Here is a 15,340-nt window from a genome sequence, read left to right as displayed (position 1 = left end):
AAAGATGATATTGTTGGGATTTTCTGGTGGCTAAGGAATTGGACTAAACCAGGATTGGGAATCCATGTTGAGTCCTGCTCCACTGACCTTATAAAACATAATGTGTACTTCGAAAATTACTGCAACTGAACTCCATTACTTGGCTGGGTATGGCAGGAAAAAGTGATCAAGGTTTCTGCTCTGAAATTTTCAGTTGCTGAATACAAAGCAAGTGTCTGATTGTTAAATGAAATCAAATCTGGCTCTCACACTGGAATAGCCTTCCAAAACTTTCTAGAATCATGTAATGCCATCAGATCAAGTTAAGGAAAATGAGAAGATATCCCATTGTGGGTTGATGAACTGGGAGGAGGGGATAGATCCAATCTTTAAACATGTTGGATTAAATGCATCTTATTCTAATGTTTTCCTTATTTTCTCTCTTCCTACAATTAGCATCACTGTCGAAACTGTGGTGATATCTTCTGCAACAACTGTTCTAGCAATGAGTTGGCACTTCCTTCATATCCTAAACCTGTGCGGGTCTGTGACACTTGCCATACGCTACTACTACAGAGGTGTTCTTCAAATGTTTCCTGAATTCAACTGAATTTATAACCAGCCATTAGTGCTAGCTTTTTTGTTTTGAAGCTCTACTGCATCAGTAAAGCTGCTAAAGAAATTAGGTTCTATATGCCAATATCTCTTTCTGGAACTCATCTGAATATTTTCATGTAACTGGACAAATTGAAGGGCTTGCATTAACTTATTGACCAAATTGCAACTTAAATTGAATATTAGAATTGTAATCAAAATGTTGATAATTCACTCAAGGTAATACACAATCTTTATTACAAAATCTGTCCAGAATATATTTTATTCTTGATATAAAATTGTTTTTTCCCTTTCTTTTCATCTCCCCAAGAATACTTTTAATTGTGTAGGCCATTATTACACTACCACCAACTGATGTAATTCCACTTACTTATGGTCAACAAAATTGATTATGTTGGTTGAAGTTAGAATTATTTTTCATGTTTGCAGTGCCATAATGTATTTGTATTTCAGAGCTATTTTTATGGCTTCATGTGCCTTTGTTCCATAACACCTTGCAATACCTGTATTGAAGCTGTAGAATTTACATGTATGAATTTAATAATATGGCTTATTACATTGCTAGAAATAAAATAGCGTAGCTCTTGCATTTTGCAAATATCAAACCAGTCAAACCACAACTTTGCCAGAACAATGCATAAGAATCTGCTGTTATTATGCGGATTAAAAAGTGCATGCATATTTAACAAAACAAAATTGTATGTTTTTTTTGTTGATTCCTCTTTATCATTCAACTGGGTGTCCTAATGAATGTATAAAATCCTTTCTCTATGTACTATTTGTATATTTCTTATATACTTCACTCGAATATAAACTCTTCAATAGAAAACTGATCCGTTTCATTCTCTTCAACCTGTGGTTTTCACTGATTAGAGCTGCATATGCAACTTTGCAAAATATTCTCGTGCAAATATATCTACAGTCACCTAGCAAAGAACAGGAAACTGCATTTACTAAGATGTCCCAAGATTTAAAATCTCAAATGTAAGTTGAGAATGGCCACTACAGCTTCTTGTTTTCAGGGTGTTGTGACTAGCCCCTGGGGGACTATGATTATAGTCAAAACCTCCCCAGTTGATTATATTCCCAGGCACAAGAGAGGAATTTAGAATCCCTACAGTGTGGAAATGGCCCAACAAGTCCACACTGACCCTCAGTATCCCACCCAGACCCATTCCTCTACCCTATTACTTTACATTTCCCCTGACTAATGCACCTAACCTACACATTCCTGTAGGAATGTATTCTGTATTCAAAGCCCCTTACCTTAACTGGTTGCAACAAGGTTAACTGAACAGAAGGCATCTCTTCACTATTTGATACCTGGCACAGTTCCAAAGTACTTGTTATACAAGGAACCAATTTAACTAGGCTTTCTTGGGTTAAGCAAAGTTTGAGTTTATTTAATAAAATCACAAGGAAAATAATAAAATGCACCACATCTACACAGAATTGAAATGTGCAGTGCAGAAAGACCTAGTTTGAAAAAGTCATGATTTGGAGATGCCGGTGTTGGACTGGGGTGTACAATGTTTAAAAATCTCAACACCAGGTTCTAGTCCAACAGGTTTAATTGGAAGCGCACTAGCTTTCAGAGCATCGCTCCTTATCACCTGATGGAGTGATGCTCTGAAAGCTGGTGTGCTTCCAATTAAACCTTTTGGACTGTAACCTGGTGTTGTGATTTTTTGTTTGAAAAAGATACATAAATTAGTCTTGTATATGTGAGTAGTAGATGGTGGGGGGAGGTGGAACTAGAGCAGTAGGTTAGATGTGGTGTGATTGAGGGGAAAGGCAATGTTAAATCGAACAAGAAAAATGGGCAGGGCCAGGTTAATGGACATGGGTGGGACTAGCAGTCTGAAGTGTATTTATTTTAATGTAAGGACTATAATTGGTAAGACAGATGAGCATTAGTACATCGGACAATGATATGGTAGATACAGAAACTTGAATGAAAAAAAGACAATTGACAGCCCAACATTGCCATGATTTAGGGGAAATAGAAAGGAACGTAAATAGGGGATGTCCATTATTGATTAAGGACAATGTCACAGTTGCATTAAGAGAGGACATCTTGATGGGTTCCTCCATCTGGTAGAATTCAAGAGTAAGAAAGGTATAATCACAATGATAGTGTTTTAGGCCTTTCAATAACCAGCATGAGATGAAGGAAGTGATATGTAAACAGATCATGGAAAGATTTATTTAAGAATAAAAGGTGATTTTAACTTCCCCAGTGTTGATTTTATCTGGGAGTTAGTGCCAGGGGCATAACTGGGGCAGAATATGTTAGGTGAATCCAGGAGGCTGTCTTTAAACATTAAGTAGATAATCCAACTCTGGAAGGGGCTGTATGAGATATTGTATTGGAGAATGAGGCTGGCCAGGTGATGGAAGTTGCAGCAGGGATGCGTTTCAGGATCAGTGTCCATACATTTAAGGTAGTTAGAGATAAGGTCCTTGGGTAAAAATGCTAAATTGGAGGAAAGCTACAATCTACTAGGCAGAAACTAGAGAAATTAAGTGGATTGGGGGTTGCTGTTTGAGGGTAAATCCACTTCTGAGATGTGGATGGGAGTCTTTTTAAAGGCCAGTTGATCCGGAGTTCAGGACCAGCATATTCCTGTGAGGATGAACAATAAGGATGCAAGATTCTGAATCTTGGGTTAAAGAGATATTGAGAGTTCAGTCAAAAAGAAAGCATATGTGAGGTTTAGAAAGCAAGACCCATGAGGAATGTAAAGGCAGCACAAAAGTACTTAAGAAATTAAGAGGGCTGGGAGGGGCCATGAAATGTCCCTGGCAAGTAGAATTCAGGAGAATCCCAAGGCATTTCATACATATTGGGAGCAAGAGGGAAAGGGTAGGCTCACTCAAGGAAAAGGGGAATTTATGGGTGGAACCAGAGGAATTGAGGGATGTCCTTAATCAATATTTTGCATTATTTTTCACTAACTGGAAGTACATGGCAGATGGTAAGATTAGGTACTGGAGCAGAATATGTTAGGTGTATCGATATTAAAAAGGGAGAGGTGACTCTGTAAGATGGCAGCGATTCTGTAGAACTGCTGTGGACAGCTCTGCCTAACAGCCAAGGTATACTGGTGTTTTTTGCCATCCCTGGTCAACTTATGTGGTGGAATTATTAGTTTAAAACCTCACAGAACACCTATTTGTTAATATTTGGGAGTGGGAAGGATGCCAAAGGGAAAAAGAGTGAGCAAACAGCAGTAGGAAAGACACCCCCCCCCTCCTCCCCGTAGCACCTACCACACCAGAGACTGCAGCAGCAGCCTCTCCTGAACCCCCTGCGGACCTGACAGATGCTCAGAAATTGGCTGCGGCGATGGAGAGACTTACCTTGAAAGTTGAGGCTGCGATTGAGATTCATGCCCAGGTCCAACCTATTGCATCCATGCTGCAGAAGCATGGATAGGAGATCCAGGGCCTCGGGGAGCGGCTGTAAGAGGTGGAGAGTCGAACTAAGGCCTCGGAAGCTGCAATGGAGTCCTCATCCAGTTGGATTCAGGTGCTGGAACGAGAGGTGCGGGTCTTGCGAGACCATATCGATGACCTCGAAAATTGGAGTAGGAGGATAAATCTCTGAATTGTCAGGCTCCCGGAAGGTGAGCAGCTAGTCAGCTTTTTTGAAAGCTGGCTGCCGAAGTATTTGGGCCTCCACATCGAGTCCAACGGGCTACAGGTTGAAAGGGCTTTATCGGGTTACAGTGCACAGGTCAGGGCCAGTACAGCGTTGCCGCCTGGTCCTAGTGCACTTCCACTCATATCAGGACCAGCAAAAAGTGATGGAAGCTTCTAGATTACTGGGAAATGATCTGCAGGCACTGCTGTACAAGGGGTCAAAAGTCATGTTTTTCCAGGATTTCTCGGCAGCTTTAATTCGAAAGAGGAAGTCCTTGAATGAAGTTAAAAAGAGGCTGAGGAACCTGGGCATCCAGGACTCCATGAGATACCCTGCAATGCTCCATTTCAGCCATGAGGACTCCGTTTATACATTTGACTCCGTGATAAGGCTAAAAATTTTGTAGACACTTCAAAATAGACAGACTGGCCTGAAGAATATGATTAATATTTGTTTTCTTTTCCTTCTTTCCCCATGTTTTCCCTTCCTTTTTTTTTTATTCCTTTCTCTCTAATAATTTTTTTTGGAAAAGGGGAAAAACCTTGGAATAAGTTGGTCCTTTTTTTTTAATAACGATTTTCTGATGGGAAATTTTGTGGATGGTCTTTGTTGTCTTCCCCTTTTTTTTGTTTGTTCTGTTTCTCTTTTAGTCACAAGTTGGGGTGATGTGAAGCCAGGGTTGGATGGAGTGTTCATCCTGACTTTGTTTTTTTTCTGTTGATTTAAGGATCATCTTGTTTTTTCTGGCCTAAGGCTGGGGCACAATCCATGTTTGAAGGAGGAGATGGGTAGGGTAAGTGCTGCCTATGGGCAGGGGGAAGTCTTTCATTCAAGGTTTTATAGTTGGTTTTCTTTGTAATTTTTTGGTAGTAAGAGTTGTTTATAATTATGATAGAGTAGTTTTTGTATATATAAAATTCTTTGATTCTATGAGTCTTTATTTACTTGTACTCAGCGCTTTGTAAGGAGGGTTCTCCCTTCTAGGAGATAAAGGGTCTCTGAAAGAGGACATGGCTAAGTGTCTTATTAAATGGTGCACCTGGAACATCAAGGGAAGTCATTCTCCTATTAAAAGGAAAAACGTGCTTTCTAGCCTTAAGAGGGGAAGGGTTGATGTCGCTTTGTTGCAGGAAACCCAACTTGATGATGGGGAACACCTGAAATTACAATAGGGGGGTTATGACCGGGTACTCTTTTCATTGTTTACTGCTATAAGTAAGGGAGTGGCAGTACTTATCCAGAAAAATCTTCCGTTCACATTATTAGAGCAGGTGAAAGATGAGCAGGGATGGTTTGTGATACTGGAAGCCCTGATACATGGGGAGGAATATGGCATTTTAAATGTCTACTGTCCTCCGGTGCATCCCCTCAAATTTTTGATTAGTGCTTTCTCTAAGCTGAGTGCTTTTGGAACACGGCACATTATTATAGGGGGGATTTTAATTATCTTTTGGATCCGACAGTGGACAGGATGCCTTGTGGGCCTCCAACTATTTCTTTGCAGGCCAAGCAGGTGGTTGACTTATGCGAGGAGTTGGAGTCTTCACTCTACCGGCAAGAACTTCACCTTTTTTTCAAACCCACATAAATGTCACACGAGGATTGATTTTTTTCTGGTTACCTCGGCCCTTCTGGCTTCGATTATGAGTTGTAAAATTGGGAATATAGCTATCTCTGGTCACATGGTGATATATTTGGAGATTAAAGCTAAGAGTGAAGGGCTAGGTTTGCGACACTGGCGTTTGGACTCTTCTTAAGGATTCCAAATTTGTGGAATACGTTTTGAAGGAGTTTCAGGAATTCTTGACTATCAACTCAGGCACGGCTGGTAGTCCATCTATGCTATGGGAGACCGCTAAGACCTTTGCTAGGGGATTAGCTATTTCCTATTCGGCTAACTGGAAATGACAGAAGGAGGAACAGCAGCGTCTACTTGAGACATGGTTGAAAGCCGCCGAGGTGACTAAACTACAACAGATCACAGCCCTCTGAGCTGCCTTGAATTCAATACTAACACAAAAAGCAAAGAAATAACTTGTTTTTGCTAGACAAAGGCTGTTCGAATATGGGGATAGGCCAGGCAAGTATTTAGCATACCTGACTAGGAAAAAGCGTGCTCCCCAATCCATTACTGCAATTAGAGATAGTGCCGGGGTCCTTACATACAATCCTAAAAAAATTAATGAGGCTTTTCGGAGCTTTTACTCTGAATTGTATCGGCCTGAAAGTTGCAAGGACAGGAGGGCTAAATTAGAGACCTTTTTTTAAGAACTTGGACCTCCCAGGGGTAACCTTGGCACAGGCCTCGCTCCTTAATATCCCCTTGACAGTTCAGGAAATACAGGAGGCTACTAAGCAACTTCAGAGTGGGAAAGTACCTGGCCCTGATGGTCTCCTGGGTGAGTTTTATAAGGAGTTTATAGGGATTCTGTCAGGACCGATGTTGGAGATGTACAATCACACCTATATGCAAAAATGCCTACCACTATCTTTGAGAGAAGCTAATATTTCCTTAGTTCTTAAGAAGGGAAAGGTTGCTGAGGATTGTGCCTCATACAGGCCCATCTCTCTATTCAACTCAGATTTCAAGATTCTGTCCAAGATCTTGGCGCTGAGATTGGAAAAGGTGTTGCCCCATATTGTTAAAGAGGACCAGACAGGCTTTATAAGGTGCCATAGGTCCTCTAATAATATTAGAAGGTTGCTGAATATGGTCCAAGTTTGTTAGCAATGATCGATCCAGGGGTTGGTGATTTAAAGTTTCAACTTTGATCTCCAGCATCTGCAGACCTCACTTTCTCCTCTAATAATATTAGAAGGTTGCTGAATATGGTCCAAGTTTGTTAGCAATGATCGATCCAGGGGTTGGTGATTTCCTTAGATGCAGAGAAAGCATTTGACCGGGTGGAATGGCCGTATCTTTTTTATGTGTTAGAACAGTTTGGGTTGGGTTGGGGTTTTGCTAGATGGGTGGAGGGTTTATATCACCACCCTCTGGCCACAGTCATCACCAATGGGGTGAAGTCTGGGAATTCTATGATTGGTAAGGGTAGTCGGCAAGACTGACCCCTCTCACTGTTGTTGTTTACATTGGTGATAGAGCCGCTGGCAGAGGCCATTCGTCAGAACATCCACATAACCGCTCTGGAAGTGGGATCGAGGGCACACAAGATTACACTGGAGGCGGATGATGTCCTTCTGTTTTTATCAAACCCAATGACCTCCATACCCCATCTGATACAATATATCAATTCATTTGGGGCTATTTCAGGATATAAGATCAATTTGCAAAATCAGAGGCTATGCCAGAAGTTGAAGGTGGCCCTAAGTTCCCTTTTAAGTGGTCACAGGCAGGGTTCTGATATCTAGGCGTTTTTATTACCCCCAAGTTTGATCTGTTATTTTGGACTAACTTTGCTCACTTGCTTGACAATATTCGGCGAGATCTCCAGAGGTGGGAGGCTTTTCCAATTTCATGGCAGGGCCGAATATCTCTCATTAAGATGAATGTTCTTCCTCGTTTGCTTTATCCCATGTGTATGCTCCCTATAATGTTTCCCAGGTCATCGCTGCGGAAGCTTATGGGATGGTTTGGTTTCTTTGTCTGGCATCATGGGCGGTCCCCTCATCAAACTTACTCATTTGCAGTTGCCTCAAGGAGGAGGAGGAGTTGATTTCCAAGACATCAGGAGGTATCAGTTGAGTTCCCTGCTGTCCTTTGTCTGCGATTGGGTAGGTAACAATCCAAACTCAATATGGCTGGATATTGAGGCCTCCTAGGCAAAATGCCCTCTTATTAACCTGTTGTTCATGGATAAGAGGAGGACAGTTAAGGACCACTGCCGGAACCCCATTGTCATTCGTACAGTCAAGGCATGGAGGGCGATGCGTCAGAGTGAGGGTTGCTTATCCAAGACTTCACCACTTACGCCTATAGTAGGCATGCCAGGGTTCCGTCCAGGGATGATGGACTGAGGGTTTAAACTATGGGCAGCGAGAGGAGTTTCTAGTTTGGGAAACTTGTTTGAGGGGAAGTTATGATGTCATGTGAGCAACTGAGCCACAAATATGGGTTACCCAGCAGAGATCTTTTCCGTTTTTTTCAGGTTAGGGATTTCATTCAGAAGGAGACTACGCTTCTCACTAAGTTCTATAAGCCCGATACAGAGAGGTTGCTGCTACGTTCCACAAGCACCCTTTCGGTTAGTGCCCTATATCACCTGGTAGGTGGCAGGGCCTGACAGGACAGGTCTGCGAGCAAGAGCTAAGAGTGGAGATCTCTTCTGAAACATGGGAGAACATATGGGAGAATTCTTGAAAGATCTCAATCTGTAATAGGACATGCGCTACGCAGTTAAAAATTCTGCACAGGGTTCATCTGGCACCAGTCCATCTGGTGAAGTTTAAAAAAGGGGCACCTTCAGTGTGTCCCAAATGTAAAATAAGTGCAGGTACTCTTACCCATTGCTTCTGTACATGCCACAGGCTCCGTGTTTATTGGAGCACGTGGCAGGAGAGATGGGAAGGGTATTGAGGACGAAGTCAAAGTAGACCCGATATCTCTCCTCTTAGGTCTACCAAACTTACCATCTTGAGACGGGCGTGGGAAAAAACTATTTAATATTCTTGTATACTGTGCACAGAAGAATATTCTGATGAACTGGGTGTCTGAGAACCCATTGGGCTTGCTGGGATGGCAGAAATTAATTATGGAGCATATTCCCTTGGACTTTTTTTACAAACATGGTGCACCACACAACAGACCATTTTTATTAGACATGGCAGCCCTACTTGAGTTATTTGGATATAGATTTGTCAGTTATCTTAACTAGGGCGTTTGTTTAACCAGGATGGTTAGGTTTGTTAAGCCCTGGGCCCTGGAGGGAGTCTCCTGAGTTAATACGGGTATATATACAATGCTCCTGTTCCTTTGTTTGGGAGCTTTGCGCCGAGTATAGCTGTTCTGTAGTCTTTTTTTTTGTTTTTTTTTTGCTTTTTGTTGATCTGTTATTTATTTACTTATTTATTGGTGTTGCTTTCCACAGTGTTAGGGTTTGTTTTGTATTATAGGATAGGTTAGTAGTTAGTAGACAGTAGTTGTATTGTAATTTGTGGGTGTTTTTCTTTTTATTATACCGATATTTGTTATTGATTGTATTTTTCAATGAATATGTTTGTAAAGTTAAAAAAATTTGCTAATAAATGTATTTACAAAACAAAAGGGAGAGGTGCTTGATGTGTTGAAAAATATTAAGGTAGATAGGCTGCAGGGCTTGGTGGGATCTATCCCAGGATACTGAAGGAGGCAAGGGAGAAGATTACTGGGGCATTAACCGTAAGGTAAAGGAGAAAGTGAGGACTGCAAATGCTGGTGATCAGAGTCGAAAAATGTGGCACTGGAAAAGCACAGGAGGTCAGGCAGCATCTGAGGAGCAGGAGAATCGATGTTTTGGGCATAAGCTCTTCAACAGGAATGGAAGGGGGGACTAGGGGGCTCAGAGATAAACAGGGGCTGAGGGGAATATAACTGAGAAGATGTTAGGTAGATGCAGGTGGGCTTATGATAATAGGTTGGAGCAGAGGATGGAACGGATAGGTGGGAAGGAAGATGCACGTGTGGGAGAGTTCAAGAGGGCAGTGCCAAGTTGGAGGGTTGGATCTGAGATAAGTTGTGGGGAGGGGAGATGAAATTGGTGAAATCGATGTTGATCCCCTGTGGTTGAGGGTCCCAAGGTGGAAGATGAGGCATTCTTCCTCCAGGTGTCGGGTGGCTAGGATTTGGAGGTGGAGTCGTCCTAGGACTTGCATGTCCTTGGTGGAGTGGGAGGGTGAGTTGAAGTGGTTGGCCATAGGATGATGGGGTTATTTGGTGCAGAATTAGGCCATTCGACCTATTGACTACTTCGCCATTCGATCATGGCTGATACGTTTTGCAACCCCATTCTCCTGCCTTCTTCTACCTAACACTTGGTCCCCTTAGCAATCAAGAACCTATATTTGTCTTAAATACTTTTAATGATTTATCTCCATTGCCTTTTGTAGCAATGAGTTCCACAGATTAATAAATCTCTGGCTAAAGGAATTCCTCTTCATCTCCATTCCAAAGGATTGTCTTTCACTCTGAAGCTGTGCCTGTGAGTCCTAGTTTCTCCATCCAGTGGAAACATCTTTTCCAAGTCCACGGTAACCAGGTCCCTCAATATTCTGTAAATTTCCATGCAATCCCCACTTGTCCTTCTAAACTTCTAAACAGACCCAGAATCCTCAACCACTCCTCATGGACCCTGGGATCATTCTTATGAACTTTCTGTGGACCCCTCCCAATGCCAGCAGATCCTTCTTTCGATATGGGGCCAAAAACTGCGCAAAGATCTTCGTATCCTCTTTAGCTACAGATGAGGCCACAGAAAACTGGACAATAGTCAATGTTCTTTGTTTAAGAAGGGCAATGTGGATAACTCAGGAAATTGTTAGCCAGTGAGCCTTAGATCAGCGGTAGTGAAATTATTGGAGAAGATTCTAAGAGACAGGACTTACTCACATTTGGAGATGAATGGACTTGATAGGTGCAGTTGGCATTGCTTTACGTGGGGGAGTCTTGTCTCACAAACTTGATTGAGTTTATTGAGGAATTGATAATGATTTATAAGGGTAGTGCAGGAGGTGTAGTCAACATGGATTTTACCATGAGGAATTTTGTCAAATGCTTTAGAAGTGTTATGGACCAGACATACCCCCTCGAAATATCTTAAGGAGATAGCCTAGACCCTAACTTTTATCTTTTTTCAAGGCAAGTGTAAGGCATTGTGATTTGAGTGGCCCACTACGAGGTTTTAAGCAAAACATTATTATTATGACACATTTAAAATACAAAAAGCAGAATTGGCATAACTATAATTCTGTTGAAATGATATATATCTTAACTACTACTCATCAACTGTTCCAATATAGCAGGATCTCATGAACACATCCATTGCAAAGGAGAATTCAGCAAAACAGATTTTCCTCACTAGCTACCTCCTCCAGTCCAGGAGAAAGGAACACTAACAGAACTAATCCAGCAGTGGAGAGGGAGCTATACTAACTTCAACTGATAACAATGGTTCTGTGTGAGCCTGACTCCACCCACTCATGCTTCCTTTGTCTAATTTAAAACACTTAATAAAAAGGAGTATACCCACTGCTTTTGAAACAGATATTCCGGTACGATTAGCAACACCTCTATGCAGGAGGACCAACACAGAACAAATCCCCCTTAGAGGCACAGTATCATCACACCTACCCCTTCTCCAAAAGAAACATTAATACACAAGGATGGCTTCGTTTTCAAAGACTTCAGTCTCACAGTATTATTACTCTACATTACACCAAACCTAAGCATGCAAATATTCAATACTACAGTCCATCTCAGTGCTTTTCTTCTGCCACGAAACACGTTCATCTTCCTTCATTAAAGTTGTGACAATGCATCGCCAATTACATTCCCTCATTCTGCCACTTATAATTTTCAAATTGTATGGCTGTAACAATAAACTCCATTTAAACAGTCTGGTACTTCTATACTTAATTTTTTCCAAAAATGTTTAAGGTATTATATACAGTATACACAAAGTCTCAGATAATTTACTAGCACCATTTATGTTGAAATGTTGCAATGCCAACACCAAACTCAAGATCTCTTTCTCAATGGTGGAATAGTTCATTTGATGAATATTAACTTTTGGGTGAAATATCTAATAGTCTCTCTATACTCTCATCATCTTCTTGTAAGAGTACAGCCCCAACACTCAAATATCTTGCCTCGACAGCCATCCTAATTGGCTTTGCATGTTGCCAGCACTGGTGCAGTAGCCAATGTAACTTTCAGACTATCAAATGCCTTCTGACACTTCTACATCCACTGAAATTTTCTGCACTTCGACAAATCAATCAGTCAAGCAGTTACACTGTTAAAGTTTGGTTAGAGTCTTAGAGCTGTACAGCATGGAAACAGACTCTTCAGTCCAACTCATCTCTGCTGACCAGATATGCCTAAATTAATCTAGTCCCATTAGCCAGCATTTGGCCCATTTCCCTCTAAACCCTTCTTATTCAGATACTCATCCAGATGCCTTTTAAATATTGTTCTCTCTTCATCCTTTTTAAAATGCCATTGTTTTGATTTTTTTTCCCCAAAGTTCCAAAACAACGCAATAGCTTATAAAACAGTAATTACCGCTCTAAGAATTCAAGGAAATTAGCTTCAACACTGAAAATACCTCAAAAGAGGAGCAGCTCTTACGGCTACCATTTTTTCCCCATCCTCCATCTTAAGATTATCCATACTTACACGAATTTTCGATAAAAAACACTCAGTCCCAGGAATAATGGCATTTCTGTATTCGTCATTAGAATGGGAAATTGCAATAACCATTTTTCTCACATCCCATGGGGCCATCTGTCTATATCCAATGATATGGCCTAGGAATGTGATTTGGGCTTCTGCAAACTCACTTTTAGCCAGGTTTATCACCAAGTCCACCTTCTGAAGTCAGTAAAACAATTCCAATAGATGGTCCAAATGTTCCTTCCACATGACTAAAAATCACAAAATCATCTATGTATACCACGTATTGGGAGTTTGAAATGTCTTCATTGGTTAGCCTTTGATATATAACTGGTACATTTTTCATACCAAATGGCAGGACTTTAAACAGGTAAAGTCCATTCGGTGTCACAAAAGCCAAAATTTCCTTCACTCTTTCGGATAAAAGCACCTGCCAGTATCCTCTGAGTAAGTCCAGCTTAGAAACATGAGTTTCTTGTCCCACCTTCTCAATACAGTGTTCTAAATATGAAATAAGATACGATGTCATAACTGCATTGATATTATGATAGTCCACATATAATTGTTGGGTAAGATCTGGTTTTGGACCATCACTATGCATGAGCTCCATTCGCTGCAACCAACAATGATTATGTTTTCTCTGTGCATGCTTTCAATCTCCTTGAACCTGTACCAATTTTAGAGGGTTAGGCCCATAGGATATTGCTTAATTGGATCAGTATTTCCTATATCTACATCATGCATAGTCAGTTTAATACTTCCCAGCTTATATCTTCCCAGCATATCTCTCCATGTGATTGTCATAATTCTTTTAGGACATTTTGATTTTCCTCTGGAATTTATCACAATTTTTGAGAACTTACTCCTTGTCCAATTTAACTTGAGGAGTATCAAATTCAGAATCATCCGAATTTGACTATTCACTCTTTGTTGTAAACAGAAACACATTTTCCTTTTGCTTTCTTTCCCTATCAATTGAGCATATTCACATGACAACTCTGTGAGTTTTCCTTCTATCTACCCTTCTTATCAAATTATTCAATTTCCTTTCGATTTAATAAGATCCACTAAACCTTGCCTTTAAAGGTTCACCTGTCACTGGTAGTAACGCTAACACTTTATCTCCACGAATAAAGTTATGAATTTTTGATCACTTGTCTGCTTCCAGCTTCATCATATGCCGTGCTACCTTTAAAAGCTTTCTAGCTAACTCATCTGCTCTATTTAATCTCCCTAAAATTTGAGAAATAGTCCAAATATATAACCTTTGAACTTTGACTCACCAACTTTTCCTTGATTTCAGTGGTCCTCTTACTGCATGTCTGAAAACTAATTCAAATGAACTGAATTTAGTTGATTCATTATGGGTATCCCTAATCGCAAAAAGTATAATTGGAATTCCTTTATCCCAATCATCTGGATAGTATTGACCATAGGTCCAGGAAGGGGAGGGAGGTGTCAGAGATGGTCCAGGTAAATTTAAGGTCAGGGTGGAATGTGTTGGTGAAGTTGATGAATTGCTCAACCTCCTCGCGGGAGCACGAGGTGGCGCCAATGCAGTCATCAATGTAGCGGAGGAAGAGGTGGGGAGGGCTTTTTCATCTCCAGACATCCCCAACAGTACCCTTCCACCGACACTCTCATTCGTTTGGCCGAACTGGTCCTCACCCTTAACAATTTCTCCTTTGAATCCTCCCACTTCCTCCAGACCAAAGGGGTAGCCATGGGCACACGTATGGGCCCCAGCTATGCCTGTCTCTTTGTTGGCTACGTAGAACAGTTGATCTTCCATAATTACACCGGCACCACTCCCCACCTCTTCCTCCGCTACATTGATGACTGCATTGGCGCCACCTCGTGCTCCCACAGGAGGTTGAGCAATTCATCAACTTCACCAACACATTCCACCCTGACCTTAAATTTACCTGGACCATCTCCGACACCTGGCTCCCCTTCCTGGACCTCTCCATCTCCATTAATGACAACCGACTTGACACTGACATTTTTTACAAACCCACCAACTCCCACAGCTACCTGGATTACACACCTCTTCCCACCCTACCTCTTGCAAAAATGCCATCCCGTATTCCCAATTCCTCCGCCTCATCTGCTCCCAGGAGGAGCAGTTCCACCATAGAACACACCAGATGGCCTCCTTCTTTAAAGACCGCAATTTCCCTTCCCACGTGGTCAAAGATGCCCTCCAATGCATCACGCCCACATCCCGCACCTCCGCCCTCAGACCCAACCCCCCCAACCGCAACAAGGACAGAACGCCCCTGGTGCTCACCTTCCACCCTACCAACCTCCGCATAAACCAAATCATCCGCCGACATTCCCCCCACCCCCAAACAGACCCCACCACCAGGGATATATTTCCCTCCCCACCCCTCTCCGCCTCCAAACAGACCCCACCACCAGGGATATATTTCCCTCCCCACCCCTCTCCGCCTCCAAACAGACCCCACCACCAGGGATATATTTCCCTCCCCACCCCTCTCCGCCTCCAAACAGACCCCACCACCAGGGATATATTTCCCTCCCCACCCCTCTCCGCCTCCAAACAGACCCCACCACCAGGGATATATTTCCCTCCCCACCCCTCTCCGCCTCCAAACAGACCCCACCACCAGGGATATATTTCCCTCCCCACCCCTCTCCGCCTTCCGCAAAGACCGCTCCCTCCGTGACTACCTGGTCAGGTCCACGCCCCCCTACAACCCACCCTCCCATCCTGGCACTTTCCCCTGCCACCGCAGGAACTGCAAAACCTG

At 42.2% G+C, this 15,340-nt stretch overlaps 1 protein-coding gene across 4 annotated transcripts in view; it reads left to right on the top strand.

Moving 5' to 3' along the window:
* The window catches only part of rufy1 (RUN and FYVE domain containing 1), a 134,989-nt gene that overhangs the window by 81,932 nt on the left and 37,717 nt on the right, over positions 1 to 15,340 (top strand). For 3 of the 4 annotated variants that reach the window (XM_043703643.1, XM_043703641.1, XM_043703642.1), the window contains one exon: positions 436 to 1,285. The exons of the other annotated variant lie outside the window; for it this stretch is intronic. In XM_043703643.1, the coding sequence (XP_043559578.1) occupies positions 436 to 579 (144 nt within the window). In that variant the 3' untranslated portion in view covers positions 580 to 1,285. Of the gene's footprint in view, positions 1 to 435; positions 1,286 to 15,340 lie in introns of those variants that run through there. 4 annotated transcript variants of the gene reach the window in all.

The sequence above is a fragment of the Chiloscyllium plagiosum genome, chromosome 14 (assembly GCF_004010195.1).
Source record: "Chiloscyllium plagiosum isolate BGI_BamShark_2017 chromosome 14, ASM401019v2, whole genome shotgun sequence".
Classification (NCBI taxonomy): Eukaryota; Metazoa; Chordata; class Chondrichthyes; order Orectolobiformes; family Hemiscylliidae; genus Chiloscyllium; species Chiloscyllium plagiosum.
This window is presented reverse-complemented; position numbering and strand designations above follow the sequence as displayed.